This window comes from Sinohyriopsis cumingii, unplaced genomic scaffold, assembly GCF_028554795.1.
Source record: "Sinohyriopsis cumingii isolate HCF-2022 unplaced genomic scaffold, ASM2855479v2 utg003568l, whole genome shotgun sequence".
Classification (NCBI taxonomy): domain Eukaryota; kingdom Metazoa; phylum Mollusca; class Bivalvia; order Unionida; family Unionidae; genus Sinohyriopsis; species Sinohyriopsis cumingii.
Window position 1 is genome coordinate 13,782 of NW_028316532.1, and position 24,902 is coordinate 38,683.

The 24,902-nt window shown below is 35.3% G+C and overlaps 1 protein-coding gene across 1 annotated transcript in view; it reads left to right on the forward strand.

Moving 5' to 3' along the window:
• LOC149769594 (von Willebrand factor D and EGF domain-containing protein-like) overlaps positions 1-23,214 on the forward strand; it is a gene marked incomplete at its 5' end in the record, with an annotated part of 35,032 nt that extends 11,818 nt beyond the window's left edge. Inside the window, 9 exons of the mRNA XM_089949831.1 lie at positions 907-1,037; positions 1,672-1,772; positions 5,153-5,299; positions 6,144-6,351; positions 8,815-9,008; positions 9,803-10,030; positions 13,932-14,046; positions 18,674-18,827; positions 19,853-23,214. Of these exons, the coding sequence (XP_089805957.1) occupies positions 907-1,037; positions 1,672-1,772; positions 5,153-5,299; positions 6,144-6,351; positions 8,815-9,008; positions 9,803-10,030; positions 13,932-14,046; positions 18,674-18,827; positions 19,853-19,988 (1,414 nt within the window). The remainder of the gene's footprint in view (positions 1-906; positions 1,038-1,671; positions 1,773-5,152; positions 5,300-6,143; positions 6,352-8,814; positions 9,009-9,802; positions 10,031-13,931; positions 14,047-18,673; positions 18,828-19,852) is intronic.
• Positions 23,215-24,902: the final 1,688 nt, after the last annotated feature.

The following is a 24,902-nucleotide window of genomic DNA, read 5'->3' on the forward strand; positions in this document are numbered from 1 at the left end:
CATTTGCCACATGAAAGACAAAAAATAAACTAATCTTAAAACTGAATTGTTTCTTGATGAAATTTATTAAGGCAGATTTCTAGCATATGAGTGTCTTCAAAAGGTAAAGCCACCCAATTGTTTGGTTATTATGGTAAACATCTTCCTTGTGTATTTTTAAAATTTTGACTGCAAATACAAAGATAGAATTAACCTCACCTGTCGCCTCAAGGTATTTATAATAAGCCTATTATTAGAATGTTTTCTAACCATTATTAATATATCAATGACAATAATAATACTATAAAATACATTTCCTCTGAGTTGCTTCTAATTGTTTCTTGAGGCATAAAAAATGTGTTTCCTATTGTATAGGTTTAAAAATAGGGGTTAGATAGGTAGAATTTTTTATAACACTGCATATAATATGTACTAAGTACTGCAAGTACTGGGCTAAACCAGCTCATTTAGATGCACAAATCAACTTCAGGAAATTTTCTTTTAATTTTTTTTTCCAGGTGGGGGGAGTGCTAGGGTCAATAATGTAAAACATGCTCTGTCAGCCAACCAGAACCACACATATTGATATTGGGGGATGCCTTATTGAAAAATCCCAAAATTCTGTCAGCCGACCAGAACCACAGATATTGAGGGGATGCCTTTTTGAAAAATCCCAAAATTCTGTCAGCCGACCAGAACCACACATATTGGGGGGATGCCTTATTGAAAAATCCCAAAATTCTGTCAGCCGACCAGAACCACACATATTGCCTTATTGAAAAATCCCCAAATGTGTACTCTTAGTTCAGATTACCTTATTCTTATGTAGATAGGTACAAAGTAAACCTATGACAAAAAAAGACCTATATATTAGTCTCTCACCCTTCTCTATCTATACATATATATATGTATATATATATATTCCAGAGAGACATCTACAATCTTTTATGGAGTTGGAGAATCATCTCAGTCTGTCACTGCCAATTACTGTAGCTGTGTGCAAGGGAGAGAAACTGTGTGTACTCTTGGCCTTGGAATGATTGAGTGTGACAGGTCCAGTGAGTATAATTATATATTTATATCTTTTTTTTAATGAAAGAAATTTACAATAACAGACACAATGAAAATTTGTAATCAGTGTTTTGTGCCTTTTCTTTGACACAGATAAGCTACTATCTTAACAAGTTAGTATTCAAAAATGAGTATACATGTTCAGTTCAGAGGTCATTTCAATGATATGCAAGTAACAGTGTTACAAAACTAAAAACAATGAGATACAAATCTAATACAGTGTAAGACAAATCTATCACTCAGTTATGAGTTCTGGCAATGAGAGAGACATGAAGTGTTTGAATTGAAAGACTTTCAAGTTTCTGTACATGAAGTAATTATCAAATATGCTTTTTGATTGATTGGCTAATTTAGGCAGTTTGAACACATTATTGGCTATGTCATGCAATTTAGGAAATGGAAGATAAGTGCCTTTTCCATGGGCACACTGAGACAGCCGACTTGGGTTGGCCTACGCTGATGTCAGACCCTTGATTATTAGTCTGATGCTGTAGTGATTGAACCCCAAGGCCCATGCTTGGCAGAAACATAATGTGTGAATATAATTGAATTTTTATTAAACTGTTCAGTTTTTTTTACATTCAAAATTAACATTTTGATTGAACATTTTTTTTGTTGCAGGAGATGATATAACAGATTCCCTTGTGAGACAGGCCAAGCCTCCAGTGATCAGACCAAGAGCAAAGAGACAGGCGAACACTGTCACTCCAACCACTGATACTGTAAGTTATCTGTCCCTGCAAGCAAACACTGACTCTGATTCCATTCCCACAGTCACTCTAAACTCATAATGCAAGTCTAAATGTCTCTGCAGGGAAACACTGATTCTGATTCCATTCCCATGGTCGCTTTAAACTTATAATGTAAGTCTAACTGTCTCTGCAGGGAAACACTGACTCTGATTCCATTCCCACTGTCACTCAAACTCACTTATAATGCGAGTCTAACTGTCCCTGCAAGCAAACACTGACTCTGATTCCATTCCCACTGTCACTCAAAACCCATAATGTAAGTCAAACTATTTCTGCAAGCAAACACTGACTCTGATTGTAGTTCCAATGTCATTCCAATTGGCCATGCAAATCTATCTGTCTGGAAAACACTGACTCTGATTGTAGTTCCAATGTCATTCCAATTGGCCATGCAAATCTATCTGTCTGGAAAGCACTGACTCTGATTGTAGTTCCAATGTCATTCCAATTGGCCATGCAAATCTATCTGTCTGGAAAGCACTGACTCTGATTGTAGTTCCAATGTCATTCCAATTGGCCATGCAAATCTATCCGTCTGGAAAGCACTGACACTGATTGTAGTTCCAATGTCATTCCAATTGGCCATGCAAATCTATCTGTCTGGAAAGCACTGACTCTGATTGTAGTTCCAATGTCATTCCAATTGGCCATGCAAATCTATCCGTCTGGAAAGCACTGACTCTGATTGTAGTTCCAATGTCATTCCAATTGGCCATGCAAATCCATCCGTCTGGAAAGCACTGACTCTGATTCCTGTACCACTATCACTCCAGCTACTGGCAATGTTAGACCATCTCTCAGACAAAGACTGAACCAGATTCCAGTCCAACTGTCACCCCAACTGGCAATGCAAATCCATCTGTCAGGCAAACACTGACTTTGATTCCGCTACCACACTCACTCAAGCCGTGGGCAATGTAAGTCCATCTCTTAGACAAAGACTGGACCAGATTCAAGTCCCTAGACTGTCACTCCAGTAATTTATAGTATAAGTTTAACTGTTTCTAGCTGATCTCATTGATTTCAAGTGGAATACAACCTCTCTTTACCAGATACATTCGGCCATTTTGGTTTCACTTTTTAGAGACATGGCTGTTAAAAGGAAAGTCATTCATAATCTGGATTTGTTTGGAATTTTGGTAAGGAAGATGACCCTCATGAGACATCATAGCATCTATATCTGGCTTTATACTCACATACTGGCTGTGTGGTGCTAATTCAAATGTAAGTTTTAAAAATGTGAAAATAGAGAATTCAGTACAAAAATTGGGAAAATAAATCCTTCCAAATAAAGATCCCACAAGACAATTTTGTTGTTAAGATAGGTGGTAGCTCTATTGAGGTCTCATAAGACAGGTGGTGACTCAGTAGAAGTCTAACAAGACAGGTGATGGCTCAGTAGAGGTCTCACAAATCAGGCTGTCTCTTAGTAGAGGTCTAACATAGACAGGTGGTGGCTCAGTAGAGGTCACACAAGACAGGTGGTGGCTCAGTAGAGGTCACACAAGACAGGTGGTGGCTCAGTAGAGGTAACACAAGACATGTAGTGGCTCAGTAGAGGTCACACAAGGCAGGTGGTGGCTCAGTAGAGGTCACACAAGACAGGTGGTGGCTCAGTAGAGGTAACACAAGACATGTAGTGGCTCAGTAGAGGTTACACAAGGCAGGTGGTGGCTCAGTAGAGGTATTGAAAGACAGGTGGTGGCTCAGTAGAGGTAACACAAGACATGTAGTGGCTCAGTAGAGGTCACACAAGGCAGGTGGTGGCTCAGTAGAGGTCACACAAGACAGGTGGTGGCTCAGTAGAGGTAACACAAGACATGTAGTGGCTCAGTAGAGGTCACACAAGGCAGGTGGTGGCTCAGTAGAGGTCACACAAGACAGGTGGTGGCTCAGTAGAGGTAACACAAGACATGTAGTGGCTCAGTAGAGGTCACACAAGGCAGGTGGTGGCTCAGTAGAGGTCACACAAGACAGGTGGTGGCTCAGTAGAGGTAACACAAGATATGTAGTGGCTCAGTAGAGGTCACACAAGGCAGGTGGTGGCTCAGTAGAAGTATTGAAAGACAGGTGGTGGCTCAGTAGAGGTAACACAAGACATGTAGTGGCTCAGTAGAGGTCACACAAGGCAGGTGGTGGCTCAGTAGAGGTAACACAAGACATGTAGTGGCTCAGTAGAGGTAACACAAGACATGTAGTGGCTCAGTAGAGGTCACACAAGACAGGTGGTGGCTCAGTAGAGGTAACACAAGACAGGTGGTGGCTCAGTAGAGGTCACACAAGACAGGTGGTGGCTCAGTAGAGGTAACACAAGACATGTAGTGGCTCAGTAGAGGTCACACAAGGCAGGTGGCGGCTCAGTAGAGGTAACACAAGACAGGTGGTGGCTCAGTAGAGGTCACACAAGACAGGTGGTGGCTCAGTAGAGGTAACGCAAGACATGTAGTGGCTCAGTAGAGGTCACACAAGACAGGTGGTGGCTCAGTAGAGGTAACATAAGACAGGTGGTGGCTCAGAAGAGGTCACACAAGGCAGGTGGTGGCTCAGAAGAGGTAACACAAGACAGATAGTGGTCAGTTAAGGCCATCACATTTATATTATTGATCAATGCATTCAATCTCAGATCATAAAATAAAATTTGGATTCTAAAAACTGATCTTTCAAGTCATGCTTTGGTAATGTTTTTTTAAGTACATGTAATTTATATGAGAAACAATTAATGAAGCTTTACGGTATTGACTTTCATGTACCACAAATTAGTGAAAATTGAACTTTTCAGATTTTATGCCTGAAAGTCAAAGATTTTCTTACAGAAATGCATGCACATGTGTGAACAAAGCACTGCTGAGTTTCCTCTAAAATGTTGGCATTTAAGTATTGGTAAATCAGGTAAAGTTCAAAAGTGTGCATGAAATAAAATAAAAACTGCCAAGGTGTCAGTGCCATTAGCAAGGAATTGGAGGGTGCACCATTACATGCTTAATTGCAAAGTATAATTTCCATCTGGTTCATAATAGATTAGGATCAACGATAAGTATTATTAATATATTGACTGTTGTCAATGGGTCATTTTCTGCATCCGGGGAATTTTCAGTAACATAGTAAAGATATCGAGGCAGAAGATACAGATGTTTTCTGTAGAACAGTCAGAGCTTCCTCAGACCTTTCCCATCCTTGTTAGATATCTGGAAATTTATGATGGGCAGAAGGTTCTCCCACCCAAAACTGCCTGTCCAAATATCTAAATTGGGGTGGGATAGATCAGAAGAGAGTTTAATTTATTGATATTTGATTTGTAAGGGTCAATATTATTTGGATAAATAAGATTGGTTCAACTTACTGTTTTCCAGACCACAAGTGATTTCAACATCTCAGATGCTGATGCCAGGAGATACTGTGAGGATGAAATATTGAACAATACCATCACAAAGGACTGCAGGTCATTGATTGGAAACAACCTGACAGCCCCAGTAAACAACTGTATCCATGATTACAAGGTGAATTTGTTTGATTGTACAATACCCTGTAAATTTCTTACAGTTGTAGTATTCAATGTAGGCAAGACAATTTACTGACCATTCAATGAAGTATTCAATGTAGGCAAGACAATATACTGACCATTCAAGCTGCCCAGACCTGTTAGTCTTACAGCATATGTGCCTGACACTGGTGTGAGTTGTCCTTGGTTTGAATATGTGCCTGACACTGGTGTGAGTTGTCCTTGGTTTGAATATGTGCCTGACACTGGTGTGAGTTGTCCTTGGTTTGAATATGTGCCTGACACTGGTGTGAGTTGTCCTTGGTTTGATCCTCAGTGGCAGTTAATGTTTCTTCATTTGTCTTACTCAGTTAATATTTATTATGCATGTATCATTTTCAGTAATAAGAGTAACAGTAGTAAAGAAAAACATCACAGTTATCCATTCTGTATGCGATAAACCACACGATTAAAAAATTTAAAAGGAAACAATCTACCTCAGTTTACATGTGCTTTGGAATGTTTAAATTTTCATGGCTGTGAAGTAAGAATATCTCCTGGGATTTAAAAATTTCCATTATATTACATACTTTATGTTTTCTATTTCTCTGGATGTCTGTAAAAATTCCAAACCACAGATCAGATTTTATTTCTAGAATGTCACAAGCACTTATGAGATTTCAGACGCATATGTGATTGTAATTGATAAATAAAGCATGGATAATATTATAGAAAAGAGCATGAAAATTCCTACAAATTGTATTTTCAATTATATTGCATATTTTTTGTATTATATGATGAATATGAACTACAGCTGGCATTTAGTTTTAAAATTGTAACCAGGTAACATTTCTCATCAATAGGAAACTGGGGACAAGAATTGGGCAAGAGATGCCCTCCGTGACATCATAGATCAGTGTGTTACACGAGCCAAGGACATGGTTGCTGAGAGCCTTTATAGTGGTAACAGCAGTAACGATACCACTCCAACCCCTCCCAGCTTCAACTTAACCCAGTTACTGGACAAAGCCTGCCTAGAAGATTGTGGTCAACATGGGCATTGTGCCAATGGTAATAGACCTCAATCAGATATTGGTCATATTATTCGAGTTTATTGATTTTATTATTGGTTATATAAAGTATGACCACTGATATTAATTCTTTGAACCTCCAGAATAATACAAAGACATATTAATAGAAAGAGAAAGAACCAGCTTTATGTAACTGTTTCAAATAATTAATTGGATGCAGACTTCATCTCAGTTTGACTTGTTAAAAATGGCAAAGTAAGGATGATACATAAAATTTAGGGCCACTAAATATTAGATTTATCTTCTAGTAAACATATTGAAATATGTCTATTGAGATATGAAAATTTCATGTTTTATGGCAGCCATCTACTTCTATAGGATGATTTTTGTTCTATTTTATCTTTACATCATTTTAACTAATTTTTACACCTCTAGATGTTCCATATAAAAACACAGACATGTTTATATGCATCAGTACCTATTAATAACTTGCTGTAAAAATTCATTCGTAAGAAATTAAATCATTCACTTTTTCTGCAGTTCCATAAAAGAGATTATGGTATACACATATATTAGTGTGAGTTCTATTTCACAAAGGAGTTAATTAGGTACCTTTATACATATGTGTCACTGAAAGAAATTGATAGTTGATGCTGTTAGATGTTATGTCATGGCATGACATATAGTATGCACTATTTGACTGTTAGATATTATTGCATGGCATGACATACAGTATGCACTATTTGACTGATAGATATTATAGCATGGCATGACATACAGTATGTACTATTTGACTGTTAGATATTATAGCATGGCATGACTTACAGTATGCACTATTTGACTGTTAGATATTATAGCATGGCATGACTTACAGTATGCACTATTTGACTGTTAGATATTATAGCATGGCATGACTTACAGTATGCACCATTTGACTGTTAGATATTATAATATGGCATGACATACAGAATGCACTTTTTGACTGTTAGATATTATAGCATGGCATTACATACAGTATGCACCATTTGACTGTTAGATATTATAGCATGGCATGCAATACAGTATGCACCATTTGACTGTTAGATATTATAATATGGCATGACATACAGAATGCACTTTTTGACTGTTAGATATTATAGCATGGCATGACATACAGTATGCACTATTTGACTGTTAGATATTATAACACTATTTGACTGATAGTATAACATGGCATGACATACAGAATGTACTATTTGACTGTTAGATATTATAGCATGGCATGACATACAGAATGTACTATTTGACTGTTAGATATTATAGCATGGCATGACATACAGTATGCACTATTTGACTGTTAGATAGTATAGCATGGCATGACATATAGTATGCACTATTGGACTGTTAGATGTTATATCATTGCATGACATACAGTATGTACTATTTGACTGTTAGATAGTACAGCATGGCATGACTTACAGTATGCACCATTTGACTGTTAGATATTATAACATGGCATGACATACAGCATGCACTATTTGACTTAGATATTATAGCATGGCATGACATACAGTATGCACTATTTGACTGTTAGATATTATAACATGGCATGCAATACAGTATGCACTATTTGACTGTTACGTAGTATAGCATGGCATGACATACAGGATGCACTATTTGACTGTTAGATATTATAACATGGCATGCAATACAGTATGCACTATTTGACTGTTACATAGTATAGCATGGCATGACATACAGTACACACTTTGTGACTGGTAGTTGTTTTATCATGGCATGACATACAGTATGCACTATTTGACTGTTAGATGTTATAACATGGCATGACATACAGTATGTACTATTTGACTGTTAGATATTATAGCATGGCATGACATACAGTATGCACTATTTGACTGTTAGATAGTATAGCATGGCATTACATACAGTATGCACCATTTGACTGTTAGATATTATAACATGGCATGCAATACAGTACACACTTTGTGACTGGTAGTTGTTTTATCATGGCATGACATACAGTATGCACTGTTTGACTGTTAGATATTATAACATGGCATGAAATACAGTATGCACTATTTGACTGTTAGATATTATAACATGGCATGCAATACAGTATGCACTATTTGACTGTTACATAGTATAGCATGGCATGACATACAGTACACACTTTGTGACTGGTAGTTGTTTTATCATGGCATGACATACAGTATGCACTGTTTGAGTATTAGATGTTATAGTATGGCATGACATAGCAGTATTCCTGATGTGACTGTTATATATCATGGTATGACATACATTATTCATTATGTGACAGATGTTACTTCACAGTATGACTTACAAGTGTTCCTGACATAACTGTTAGGTTAACAGTAACTGTCATGGCATGACATGCAGTACACACTTTGTGACTGCGAGTTGACTGTTAGATGTTTTATCATGGCATGACACAGTATTCCTGATGTGAAATAAAACTATAACAAAAATATGTCATTACCTATAGGTGTTTGTCTATGTGATGATGGCTACTCAGGTGTCCACTGTAATGTGTCCAGTGCAACCCGGCCAACACTGATTCCAGTTCCCCAAGATGGACAGGCATGTGATGAACGTTATGTGGATTGCAAGGCCGTCAGTATTGCAGGCGACAATTTTGTGCAGTCAGAAAAGCTGACCTGTCACTTTGAGTACACTGAGGTATTCATTTCAATGTATGCACTGCAAATTCACTATGTAAAATTTCTTTCTGAGAAGTAGAGCAATTATTTATTGAGACCAAAGTTAGGAATTATGAACAAAACATGTATATTTGGATGAACCAAACAACTTCTTTATATCACAGTACCATTGCCACTCTTTTAATTGTCTCTAAGGAATCAGAAAATGAACCATATGTATGCTAAAGCAGCTGTATGTATGTATGTATGTATGTGTGTGTGTGTGTGTGTGTGTGTGTGTGTGTATGCATGTATGTATGCATGCATGCATGCATGCATGTCTGTCTGTCTGTCTGTATGTATGTATGTATGTATGTCTGTCTGTCTGTCTGCATGCATGCATGCATGCATGTATGCATGTATGCATGTATGTATGCATGTATGTATGTATGTATGTATGTATGTATGTATGTATGTATGTATGCATGCATGATAACATTTAATAGCAGAATAAAATAATGTAATGTATGATTTTATACAGTGTCATTAATCCTTAAAGTATGTATTTTATAACCTTAGTTTTAGACAAGAATGTGGCTTGTGTGGCACAGGAATATATTTCATTCTGATTTGTAAAAAGGTATTAATTTTTCAAATATTTTTTAATACTTCATGTGCAGTGTTCTGCATGTGACATTAGATTAATTAAGTATGCTAAAAATTACCATTACACTTGAGATACATTGTTGCTGTAGCTGTGTTGCCAGCAAGCAATGTATGTACACTATATAGCAGTAACATAGATATTAACAATACAATGTACCACTAATACAGATACCATATAGACACGAGAAAACAGGAGAGAAGAGCACTGTGGCTGCAGTTTTTATGAGTCTGAGCAACGTCATGTGCCCCCTTCCTGATGCTCTCAGTGCCTTGATCCAGATCAGTAATAATGGGATTAATGTCACAACTGACAAGTACCGTCATGTTGTTTACGATTCCATCTGCTTTGAATGTCATATTGGGAATACCAGTGCTTCTGATAACTGTAAGAGGAAGGTATGTACTAACTGGAAAAAAGAAAACCTCTTCTGGCTAATTCTTGCCAGTTTAAGATAGTCAAAAGCTAAATGTAAATCTGGATGTTTCTAAACAGTTCATGGCATAAAATCCCTTTTTCCATGGTTCATGGCATAAAATCCCTTTTTCCATGGTTCATGGTACAGAATCCTTTTTTTCATGGTTTAGGGCATGAAATCCCTTTTTGCTATGGATTATGGCACAAAATCCTCTTGCCATGGTTCACAGCACAAATTTCCATTTTGTCAAGGTTCACTGCACAATGTCCCTTTTTGCCATGGTTCATGACACAAAATCCCTTTGAACTGTTTTGAAGAATTCAGATTTACATTTACTTTTTGAATACAGACATTGTTTTACATATAGTTATTCAAATGTCTTGCTCATGAATGGCAGATAAATATGAAATACAAAACAATGTGTATTCACACATGTTCATTATGTACATTGCCAAACAGACTACTGTTAATATTCACACACACTATTATGTACATTGCCAAATGGACTACTGTAAATACTCACACACATTATTACGTACATTGCCAAACAGACTACTGTAAATACTCACACACTATATTACGTACATTGCCAAATGGACTACTGTAAATACTCACACACATTATTACGTACATTGCCAAACAGACTACTGTAAATACTCACACACTATATTACGTACATTGCCAAACAGACTACTGTAAATACTCACACACACTATTATGTACATTGCCAAACAGACTACTGTAAATACTCACACACACTATTATGTACATTGCCAAACAGACTACTGTTGATATTCACACACACTATTATGTACATTGGTTACAAATTCAACATAATTTTTTATAAAATATAAGAAACAATAAGAAATGTTATCAAGTAGACTTGCAGTAAGCAAAATGTTTTAATTTATCTTCCAACATATTAGTGTTGATTTAGAAAACTAATGCAAGGTTTCATTGTTGACCAATGCCATCCCTCATTTATGCAATATAACATAATTTCCTTAGGCACTGCTAAATGCCATACCTCATTTATGCAATATAACATAATTTCCTTAGGCACTGCTAAATGCCATACCTCATTTATGCAATATAACATAATTTCCTTAGGCACTGCTAAATGCCATACCTCATTTATCCAATATAACATAATTTCCTTAGGCACTGCTAAATGCCATCCCTCATTTATGCACTATAACATAATTTCCTTAGGCATTGGCAAATGCTATTTCTCTTCCATCTATTTTTCTTTGTCACATCCAGGTATTGTAATGTTTTCCACCTTTCAAAAAGACACACACAAGTCCAGTAACTAACAAACCCAGTCCACACTCAGTCACTGCCAAGACACACAAAAGACACACACAAGTCCAGTAACTACTAAACCCAGTCCACTCTCAGTCATTGCCAAGACACACAAAAGACACACACAAGTCCAGTAACTACCAAACCCAGTCCACACTCAGTCATTGCCAAGACACACAAAAGACACACACAAGTCCAGTAACTATAAAACCCAGTCCACTCTCAGTCATTGCCAAGACATGCAAAAGACACACACAAGTCCAGTAACTATAAAACCCAGTCCACTCTCAGTCATTGCCAAGACACACAAAAGACACACACAAGTCCGGTAACTACAAAACCCAGTCCACACTCAGTCACTGCCAAGACACACAAATGACACACACAAGTCCAGTAACTATAAAACCCAGTCCACACTCAGTCATTGCCAAGACACACAAAAGACACACACAAGTCCAGTAACTACCAAACCCAGTCCACACTCAGTCATTGCCAAGACACACAAAAGACACACACAAGTCCAGTAACTACCAAACCCAGTCCACACTCAGTCATTGCCAAGACACACAAAAGACACACACAAGTCCAGTAACTATAAAACCCAGTCCACACTCAGTCATTGCCAAGACACACAAAAGACACACACAAGTCCAGTAACTACCAAACCCAGTCCACTCTCAGTCATTGCCAAGACACACAAAAGACACACACAAGTCCAGTAACTACAAAACCCAGTCCACACTCAGTCATTGCCAAGACACACAAAAGACACACACAAGTCCAGTAACTACCAAACCCAGTCCTAGCTCAGTCATTGCCAAGAGATACAAAAGACACACACAAGTCCAGTAACTATAAAACCCAGTCCACTCTCAGTCATTGCCAAGACACACAAAAGACACACACAAGTCCAGTAACTATAAAACCCAGTCCACTCTCAGTCATTGCCAAGACACACAAAAGACACACACAAGTCCAGTAACTATAAAACCCAGTCCACTCTCAGTCATTGCCAAGACACACAAAAGACACACACAAGTCCAGTAACTACAAAACCCAGTCCACACTCAGTCACTGCCAAGACACACAAAAGACACACACAAGTCCAGTAACTACAAAATCCAGTCCACACTCAGTCACTGCCAAGACACACAAAAGACACACACAAGTCCAGTAACTATAAAACCCAGTCCACTCATGGTCATTGAAAAGACACACAAAAGACACATGTATGTGGAGGTAACTGAAGGTAATGCACCTGTGAGTTTTTAATTAACATTTCAGCTATTTAGACCATTCATTTTTTGCTTGGATCATATTTTCTGTTTAATGATGACAAGTTTTGCCATTTTGTTTCCATTACAATCTTTTATTTATCATAATGGCATGCAATCCAGGAAAAGAAAAAAACACTTTAATGTTATGCTCCTGTGGTCAAGACATATATTTTTTCAAACTTTGACAAAAGTCTGTATTTACACATATATGTTACAGTGTCCAAGCACTTCATCAAATGAATCACACCAATTACACATATGCTAATATGAATCACAGCCATTACACATTTGCTAAAATGAATCGCATCCATTACAGAGGGACCCGAGTGGCCGTGTGGTCTAAAGCGCTCTCCATTATGGATCACTGCCATCTCACCTCTGTCTGCGTAGGTTCGAGTCTCGGATTCGGCCAATGTGGGTATGTGAGAAAGCTTGCCAGTAGCTTCTCGAGGGTTGGTGGTTCTTTCCAGGGATTTCCTGGGTCCTTCCTCCACCATTAATACTGGCTGCCATGTATAGCCTATCGTGTGCTGAAAAATGGCGTTAAACCCTACAACAACATCCATTACGTATATGCCAAAATTAATCATATCAGTTACACATATGCTAAAATGATTCACATCCATCACACATATGCCAAAATTAATCACATTCATTACACACATGCCAAAATGAAGTGTGAGAAAGCTTGCCAGTAGCTTCTCATGGGTCAGTGGATTATTCCTGTGGTTTTCACAGGTTCTTTCTCCACCATTTATACTGGCCACCATGTATAGCCTATCTTGTGCTGAAAGATGGCTTTAAACACTACAAGAACAACAACAGCAACTAAAATGAATCACATCCATTCCATTAAACATTTATTAAAATGAATCACATCCTTTACACATATGCAAAAAAGAAGATCATATGTGCAACACTAATACTACTAACAATAATACTTTGAATAGAAACAATTCATTTGATCCATGTTGATGTTGTGAAGCACATAAAACTATGTCTGAATTTTTTTATTTTTGTCCATTGGTAATTCACTGAAACTTTACAGCCCTAATTCGCTAAAACTAAACATTAACAATGATGATAAATACTGAGATTTCAAGTATACAGTTAATTGACCAATTATTCATGAAAATATTTTAATATGTCACAGACATGTCATAGGTATTATATGAAATACCTTGACGGTAAAATATGATTTACCATATTCAATAAATCCAGCAATTTCTTATGAAAAGTATGTTACAAACATGCCTTAGTCATTAGTATTTATTTACACTCACATATTATGATTTCCAGGAAAACAACTGTGTCATAGGCAGAGATTGTTATTCTTCTGATGCCAAAAATCCAAAGAATGAATGTCAGCTTTGTAATCCAAACTTTAATACATCAGGATGGACAGATAGCAGAGGTAAGTTGTCAGCTTTGTAAGACACACTTCAATACATCAGGATGGACAGATAGCAGAGGTAAGTTGTCAGCTTTGTAATCCAAACTTCAATACATCAGGATGGACAGATAGCAGAGGTAAGTTGTCAGCTTTGTAATCCAAACTTCAATACATCAGGATGGACAGATAGCAGAGGTAAGTTGTCAGCTTTGTAATCCAAACTTCAATACATCAGGATGGACAGATAGCAGAGGTAAGTTGTCAGCTTTGTAATCCAAAAATTAATACATCAGGATGGACAGATAGCAGAGGTAAGTTGTCAGCTTTGTAATCCAAACTTTAATACATCAGGATGGACAGATAGCAGAGGTAAGTTGTCAGCTTTGTAATCCAAACTTCAATACATCAGGATGGACAGATAGCAGAGGTAAGTTGTCAGCTTTGTAATATAAACTTCAATACATCAGGATGGACAGATAGCAGAGGTAAGTTGTCAGCTTTGTAATCCAAACATTAATACATCAGGATGGACAGATAGCAGAGGTAAGTTGTCAACACTTCAATACATGAGCTTGGACAGACAACAGAGGTAAGTTGTCAGCTTTGTAAGACACACTTCAATACATCAGCTTGGACAGACAACAGAGGTAGGTTGTCATTCCTGAAAGGTACACTTCATTACATCATCATCTTGGACAGACAAAAGAGGTAAGTTGTCAGCTTTGTAATCCAAACTTTAATACATCAGCTTGGACAGAAAACAGAGGTAGGTTGTCATCCCTGAAAGGTACACTTCATTACATCATTATGGACAGATAGCAGAGGTAAGTTGTCAACATTTCAATACATCAGCTTGGACAGACAACAGAGGTAAGTTGTCAGCTTTGTAAGACAAACTTCAATACATCATCTTGGACAGACAACAGAGGTAGGTTATCAGCTTTGTAAGACACACTTCAATACATTAGCTTGGACAGACAACTCAGGTAAGTTGTCAGCTTTGTAAGACACACTTCAATACATCAGCTTGGACAGACACCAGAGGTAGATTGTCATTCCTGAAAGGTACACTTCATTACATCATCATCTTGGACAGACAAAAGAGGTAAGTTGTCAGCTTTGTAATCCAAACTTTAATATATCAGCTTGGTAGGTTGTCAGCCCTGACATCTACACTACATATCATCATCTTGGACAGACATCAGATGTAGGTTGTAATCCCTGAAATGAACACTTCAGTACATCATCTTGGACAGACAACAGAAGTAGGTTGTCAGCCCTGAAATCTACACTTCAAAACATCATCTTGCATAGACAAAAGAGGGAGGTTGTCAGCCTTGAAAGCTACACTTCAAAACATCATCTTGCATAGATAAAAGAGAGAGGTTGTCAGCCTTGAAAGCTACACTTCAAAACATCATCTTGGACAGACAACAGAAGTAGGTTGTCATCCCTGAAAGCAACACTTCAAAACATCATCTTGCATAGACAAAAGAGGGATGTTGTCAGCCTTGAAAGCTACACTTCAAAACATCATCTTGGACAGACATCAGAGGTAGGTTGTTATCCCTGAAATGAACACTTCAGTACATCATCTTGGACAGACAACAGAAGTAGGTTGTCAGCCCTGAAATCTACACTTCAAAACATCATCTTGCATAGACTAAAGAGGGAGGTTGTCAGCCTTGAAATCTACACTTCAAAACATCATCTTGGACAGACAACAGAAGTAGGTTGTCATCCCTGAAAGCTACACTTCAAAACATCATATTGGACAGACAACAGAAGTAGGTTGTCATCCCTGAAAGCAACACTTCAAAACATCATCTTGGACAGACAGCAGAAGTAGTTTGTTGGATCTGAAATCTACACCTCATTACATTGTCTAGGACAGACAGAAGAGGTAGGTTGTTGGCTCTGAAAGCTTCACTTCAATACATTGTGCAGGACAGACAGAAGAGGTAGATTGTCAGCTCTGTAAGCCACACTTCAATAAATACATCAGCCTTAACAGACAGAAGTGGTAGGTTTTCCAAATCAACCAATGTCTGAAGTCTGTTATTAATCTCTGATGATGATGTAAAGTTTTGTGTCAGAAATCCAGTACAAAGAGTCCCTATTAATGTTGTTTAATCTGACCATTGAATAAACATTGATAAGATATTGATTGTACAAGGCAGGGACAGGTACCAGGACAGAGATGCCTGAATGAAGACTAAGTCAATTAGCTACAGCACAAGATATTATCTCAAATCACAGGAAAACATAATTGTTTGTGTAATATTAAAATAAAAACTTGTAAGGAAATTGCAATCATGATGTAGATATTTAACTTTGTATTTGTGTGAATATTTAACATGAATGTTATTATTATCGTCCATTGTATTATGCAGCACATCAGTAAAGTCAAAAGATTCTACATATTTGTTAATGTAGTAGCAGTTATTCCAGCTGTCAACAAATTCATCAGAATTTCTACTTTACAAGATGAGTTTAAAGTTGGAATATTTTTTAACACACTATGCTGGTTTTGTTCATTTGTAAGTCCTATTTATTTCTGTGATCAAGCTTGCAAATAATACAAACATTTAAAATATCCATTCCAGCTAATAGCTAATTACATTTTTGAATAATTTAAATAATTTTTCAATACCTCACATGGATGACAGTCTGTTGACTTGGAGTCATACTTTTAGAACAATTTTAATTTTTTTAGTTCAAGCCCTCTATGTTTCCAGATATACTAACTGATATTAAGTCAGTGTTAAATTCTTTAGTCTGTAGTCTCCTGTTTGATTATTGATGTTGGAATGTCTATGGACCACCCATTTCCAGTGAGTGGATTTGTGGGTGTTAAATTTAATTCTTTTGTTTCCTCCACCACAACAAGGAAAACTGGGGGTGCTCTGAGTTGTAATGGAATTAGTCATTAGAATACATAAACACCATACCTTACTATCTTGGGGATATAGTCAGATTCTGATGGCAACAGTCATCAGAATTCATACATACCATACCCTGATGTCTTGGGGTATAGTCAAAAGTTGTTACATTTTTAGTCATCAGAGTCTAATGGAACTAGTCAGCAGAATTCATACACACCATACCTTGCTGGCTTAGGAATATATTCACATATAAATTGCATTTGTCATCAGAATTATATCCTACCATACCCTGCAGTCACAGGGATATAGAGAGGGCCCATTGTACCTACCTCTGTACTTCATACACTCTACAAGAAATAATTTGAAATTTCTGTATGCTAGAAAAAAGACATCATTTACTATAATCAAAACATAAGCTCAGATCTTCTTAACATCTGATTAGCCTAATATATTCTACAATTTATCCCATTAGCCTAATATATTATATTTAACCCATAAGCCTAATACATTCTACTATTTATCCCATTAGCCTAATCTACTATTTATCACATTAGCCTAATATATTCTATTTATCCCATTAGCCTAATATTTTCTACTATTTATCCCATTAGCCTAAGATATTCTACTATTTATCCCATTAGCCTAATATATTATACTATTTATCCCATTAGTCTAATATATTATACTATTTAACCCATTAGCCTAATATATTCTACTTTTTAACCATTAGCCCAAAACATTCTACTATTCATCCCATAATTTATCCCATAGCCTAATACATTTTACTATTCATCTCATAATTGACCCCATAGCCTAATACATTTTACTATTCATCCCATAATCGATCCCATAGCCTAAAACATTTTATTATTCATCTCATAATTTATCCCATTAGCCTAATGCATTTTACTAGTCATCCCATAATTTACCCCGTTAGCCTAATACATTTTACTATTCATCCCATAATTTATCCCATTAGCCTAATACATTTTACTAGTCATCCCATAATTTACCCCATTAGCCTAATACATTTTACTAGTCATCCCATAATTTATCCCATTAGCCTAATACATTTTACTAGTCATCCCATAATTTATCCCATTAGCCTAATACATTTTACTAGTCATCCCATAATTTATCCCATAGCCTAATACATTTTACTATTCATCTCATAATTGACCCCATAGCCTAATACATTTTACTATTCATCCCATAATTGATCCCATAGCCTAAAACATTTTACTATTCATCTCATAATTTATCCCATTAGCCTAATGCATTTTACTAGTCATCCCATAAAATTTACCCCATTAGCCTAATACATTTTACTATTCATCCCATAATTTATCCCATTAGCCTAATACATTTTACTAGTCATCCCATAATTTACCCCATTAGCCTAATACATTTTACTAGTCATCCCATAATTTATCCCATTAGCCTAATACATTTTACTAGTCATCCCATAATTTATCCCATTAGCCTAATACATTTTACTAGTCATCCCATAATTTATCCCATTAGCCTAATACATTTTACTAGTCATCCCATAATTTATCCCATAGCCTAATACATTTTACTATTCATCTCATAATTTATCCCATTAGCCTAATACATTTTACTATTGATCCCATAATTTATCCTATTAGCCTAATACATTTTACTATTTATCCCATTAGCCCTAAATATTCTTCTATTTATTCCATTAGACTTATACATTCTACTATTCATCCCATTAACCTAATATATTCAACTATTCACAGAACAAAACTGCATCTTATCAAGCGTTACTTCATCCAAGACTGGAGCACCATCATCTGGTATTGATGACAAGACATTAGTGACAATCCTGGCTATTGTGTGTGCAGTGTTGGGAGTGTTGTTCCTAATCAGCATCTGTTGCATCTGCAAAATAAGGTACAGATTTTAAATTACTTCTGTCTGTTTAATATCCAGCATTTGTTGTAGTCTCATGTATTTCTTCATATAATTATAGTGATTATGCATAAAATACAAAAATCTGTAGTATTTACATGGTGGAAAGAAATATATCTATATACAAAATATTAAAAATTTGAAATTGTTTTTACATAAAAGATGAGTAAATTGATTTCAAAAATGGAGTCACATTCAACCCAGATCATGTTGCTTGGAATTATCAGTAGTATAGCCTTGTGTATTTTACATAAATACATTTTTATTTTATTTTCATAAATTTTTAAGTCATAGCAATATCTGTTATAGGATACAACATTTATTAATCTAACATATGTAAGGAAGATTTTGAAACATTTTTGTTTAACTTCCTGTAATCATTTATATATGTGACCTTGCTTCAAAGCCTAAGACATGTGTACATAATGAATGACCAACTGGACATTCCATTTTCATTTTAATGTAATTTGTATTTCTATTATGTCAGAAAAGGAATCATTTTCTGTAATGATGAAATTACCTATATATGAAATTACATCATGTATGAAATCTTTCGGTCCATTATCACCATTTTAGTCCATATTGCCAATATAGCATTTTCACTTGTTCTACATTATTGAAATTTCAATCAAATTTCAAAGTTATAAAATTGGAAATGCAAACATATTAAAGACGAACCAGTTTTCAACTTTAATGTAGTTTACTTGTTTCTTCTTTTTTTAAAACTTCAAGTTGATTTAGCTTCTGGAGAATCTGGTATCATGAGATAAAATCGAATTTCAATTTTGTCAGTTAGTAATTGGACCTGAAATGAGAAAACAAAATTAATAATGTCAAATAAATTAATAAATAAATAAATAAATATAACAAAAGTTGTAACTATCAAACTACTAGTATCAGAATTTGTGAGATTTTGAAAAAATGAACTGACCATGCTTCTGTTAACACAAAACCTTCAGCAAATGCATATACACATATTTATATATTCATATAATTTTGTATTTTAGGGGAAAAGAGAAGAAAACAGATAAAGGAAGTTATGCAGTAACTGAAAAGCAATTATATCGTGATGACAAATCTGTGACAAAACAGTATGACAATCCAATCTATGTACAGCCCAAATCAGACATTCCTAATAATTAGTCGTACACATTTTGGAGGAAAATAATGGAATTTGGATATAACATTGTGTAATAGAGCTTGCCAACATTGTTCCTAGGATGAACCTTTAGAACTGTTTTATGTCATTATAGTTTCATTAATAAAAATTGTGATTGAATATTATTTACATTGATTTTGCTTACCACATATATATATATATCAGATATGCATATTTTGTATACCAGAATGCGTAGCATAGTTATTCTAATAGATGCCACACAAGAAAGAAATACCTACTAGACTGAGGCCTATAGATCTGTATATGTTTATTATGGCATGTCCAGATAATTAAAACTGTACATGAGTAATCCAACGAATGACTGTTAGAAAAACGTATGAATGTTTTCAATCAAACAATGATATACAGTGTTTGAAAAAATCAACAGAGACACCAACAACAGCACACATCTATTTTTAGACTTTTCTGCAGGAATTTTAGGACGATGGTAATAGTTCTCTAAAAAATTCCCACCCACCCATCCCTTCTTTGGAAATTGCACCTCCTCCAGGGCATCTACTAAATAACTACGATATTTGTTGAAGAAGAGAAAGTATAAAAACTGATGGGAATTAACCTTTGGATTTTAACATGTTACAGTCAGATGTGCTTGTATTAATAACAAAAATTCCTACTGTTTAAGTAACTACACCAATGTTACTCTTAAAGTACAGAATATTTTTTCATTGGGAGGCGAGATGTGTAGACTTGTGCTGAATTGTCTACAGACAGGTATATAAAGTACATTTCAACAATTTAAAGTTGTGGTTACATGTGATGTAGCTACATGTGGTAAAACTAGTACATGTAGAAATTAAATCTGATTAATTATATATTATGGAAACATAATACAACTGAATGACTAGAAATATTACTACTAACCAGTGGTTAAATTTACAAAGCAATTACATTCAGTTATATCTTGCGTCACATAAAAAGTAAACTATATTCCTATGTATTTTATCATTGTAAATAGGTTGTCTATGCAAAAATATTTCAAATTACTATTTTAAGTATCTGTGATATTTTAATTTTTTTTTATTCTATTTTAGCAGGATATTTATAACAGTAATTATAGTTCAACTCACACGGGTCATGTAGGCATTCAACACTATTTCAGTAATGGGTGTCAATTTTTTAAAATTTGATTCTACATACCTTTAAGTGGCAAGTATTCACTTCATTTGGATTCTTATATGTCTACATTCCTTTGGAAGGTCATTATTTAAATGCCCCGACAGGTGCATACAACAAAATCAATGTTAAAGTACGTAGAAATGTTTGGTTGAAATGAGCATAAAGGTCAGATCCAGGACAATCCAGATTGAATGTCACACACTGTGATCCAGGACAATCCAGATTGAATGTCACACACTATGATATCATAATGAAAGCTACGCATATTAGTAAACAAATTTGTACTTCCGTCAGTTGTGACAATTCCACTCAACACGCTATTATTTTGACCTAAGTTTAGTATATGGCCACCTTTGTAAAAGTCAGTAGTGATAGATAATTTTTGTCTGGAAGTTACTTGATGACAATTACGGTGCAGAGCATTCAATAATCAAGATTGAATAGACTTTTGTTAAAGATAATTGATGTTAAATTTTAAAAGAACAATGCACATTTAACTCAAAATGAGTCAACGTGCATTCATGACCCATGTAGCTTGTCCTATAGATATGACAGAACATGCAACAAACATATTTTGATCATTATTTAGTTGGTTTTGCTCACATGATATCCTGTCCTGCTATTTAACACTTCCTCGCTATAATACCATTTACTATAACACCATTCACTATACTACAGTTTCTGTTATAAGGCATGTATGGTCATGGATCCAGTTACATTAAAAGGAAGTAAAATTATACAAATGACTGACTTCATTACAGAGTATATTACTAACATGTAGTATGATGCTCAACTGGTTCCAAAGGACAACTTTATAATGAGGGAATGCATTATAAATGAATTCTAGATCATTGGTTTAAATGTGATTACATAATCCTGATGACATTTTATAGCATTTATTTACATCTTATTTTTTTTTAATTGGGACATGTCAAACTTCTATTCTTAATAATGTGCAGGAAATACAAACACAAGATTATTCAAAATAGGGATGTTGCAGAGACTGAATGGTCAGTGTGTCAGACTCACAAAAGGTCACAGGTTTGACTCCTGTACAGTCCATTGTTGGCTGCTGCAGTGTGCTGCTGGAAAGGGTATTCTACTCTCATTATAGCAACTTTGAAAAGTCTTTCATGTGCTTATGTGCCAGTAAGTACTAAAGCAAGCAAACAAACTTCTCAACAAAAAATAGAAAGCTACCCTAAACCATGTACTAAATATTGATGAATTGTAAAAAATAAAGTTTCTTATTTTTATTCACATATAGGTGTATCTGCCAGAACTGTGCTGAATAGTAGAAATAAGAAACAAATATGTAGCATCATATAATTTGGACTAAGGTGAAAGAGATGGGCAAACAAAATTTAATTTACCTAGTAAAGTTATACGGTCCATGATTGGTTTCCTTCTTGGTTACACATATATCATTTCCAGGAATTTCCATAGGCAATTTTATTCTAATAACTGACTCCCATTAAAAAAATAGAAACCAACTTTTACTGATGTAAATTTATGAAAGGGTCATTATATATTTTATTAAATCTGATTAAATAATATAGCATACAGATAAGGTATAAAGGGTTTACCATGTAAGAAGTCCTCTGGTCAGGATAGGTCAAGCTCCGGCATTCAGATGGTCAGGGACAAAATTATATTTTGCTTTGTTTCCTTATTTAATTTGATGCAATGAATGCTATTTGATATAAGTAATTGTCCCATTTCTTTGGATTTCTTCACTACAGGGACAGGGTATCATTTTAAGGACAGGGTTGACTGGGGGCTATTGTGTGGCTCTAAAACCTTTAATCTTGGCTGCATAATCCTTGCCAAGACAATCTCTCATCACTTTCTCCCATTCTTTTAGAAACTGTTGGATAAGAATTGAATGGTATTTTTATCTTGTTTAATCAGGACTGATATTCAGTACTTTCTTAGAAAATTTACTTTTTTAAGAAAATGCAAGAAAGTTTCCTTGGAGGAGCAAAAAATCTATGCATAGAGAATTAACCCATCTCTCACATCTAATTCTCCAATCATGCTTCACTTCAACTATCCAATAAAATTGTACTGATAGCATGAAGTATAATTTTTCTTTTATTGCTGAACTTTATAACTAGCATTCTTAAGTGTAGAAGCTTATAAAAACTTGGCCAAAAATTAAAAGTAACATCTTTGCACATGTTTGTATGCGGTTTATACCAGAATATCAGATTGAATAAAATGGCTTCCTCTGCAAATTGCTTTACTTTTATGTACATACAAAAAGAAGAAACATTTATCTTCTCGTGTGTGAAATCTACCGGTATCCAATTAAAAAATTTCCAAGGACATTTAATGAGATGAAATATGCTTCGGACCGGTAAACATTGATTGTTTGCTAATAAAGTGTAGAATGTTTTATTTTACAAACTGTTGAAATTTGTATAGCATGGATTTTATATTTTATGTCTAATAGAATTGCTGAACAAGACCATTTGCACCAACTTCTACTGGTTTCAACCATTTTGGTGTAATTTTTCCTATTGGTGGTGGTTATTGATGCCCAGAGTATGTTATAGCCCCCAGAGGATGTTATAGCCCAGAGGATGTTATTGCCCAGAGGATGTTATTGTCCAGAGTATGTTATAGTCCAGAGGATGTTATAGCCCAGAGGATGTTATAGTCCAGAGTATTGTATAGTCCAGAGCATGTTATAACCCAGAGGATGTTATTGCCCAGAATATGTTCTAGCCCAGAGGATGTTATAGCCCAGAGTATGTTATAGTCCAAAGCATGTTATAGCCCAGAAGATGTTATTGCCCAGAGGATGTTATAGCCCAGAGTATGTTATAGCCCAGAGGATGTTATAGCCCAGAGAATGTTATAGCCCAGAGGATGTTATAGCCCAGAGGATGTTATAGCCCAATCAATTCAATCATTTTGGTGTAATTTTTCCTATTGGTGGTGGTTATTGATGCCCAGAGGATGTTATAGCCCAATCAAGCAAATATTCTATAAAATTAATGGATGAAATAAATGGAAATCTGAGCCGAGATATAGAATAGAACAACACGAATCCCCATAAATAAAATATAGCAATTTAATTAATTAGACAAAAATCAAATCAAAACAAAATCAAACCTACCAGAAAATAAATTAAGTCTGTTATGACTCTATGGTCATAAAGTTAATAAACAATTTAATTATTTATGATATAAAATTAAAATTTAAAAGGAACTCAATCAAATAATCCTGACAAAAGTTCTATTAAAGTCTGAAAGAATGAAATGTTCCATATCAATTTAAGATCCAAGAATATTCAGGTCTGCCAACAGTGCCGACATGTCATAATGGCATTGTCACAATATACTTCACATAACAGATCTTGCTGTTCAATCTAATATTTCAAAATACCTATGCATGTGGCCTAACTGATCCATTGGGAAATTACTTAATTTTTCTAAGAACCCACCTGACGTAAATTCTCCAGCCAATGAGAAATTACCCAAAAGTTGACAACAGGTTTTATTTTTAGAAACAAAAAACATCTGTTTATAGATCATATGTAATCTACGTTCATAATATCTTAAAATAGAATTTTATACCCAAATACAAAAAATTAGCTTATTTAATACCTTGACTACAGATAATCATTACAGTTTGCAGTCATGAATAAAAATTATACATAATATAGACACAGACATGAACCAAAAGTTACAAAAAACAAATATGTACATAACATGATGACAACTCAGATTTCTGAAAAGCAATTAGCATGGTCT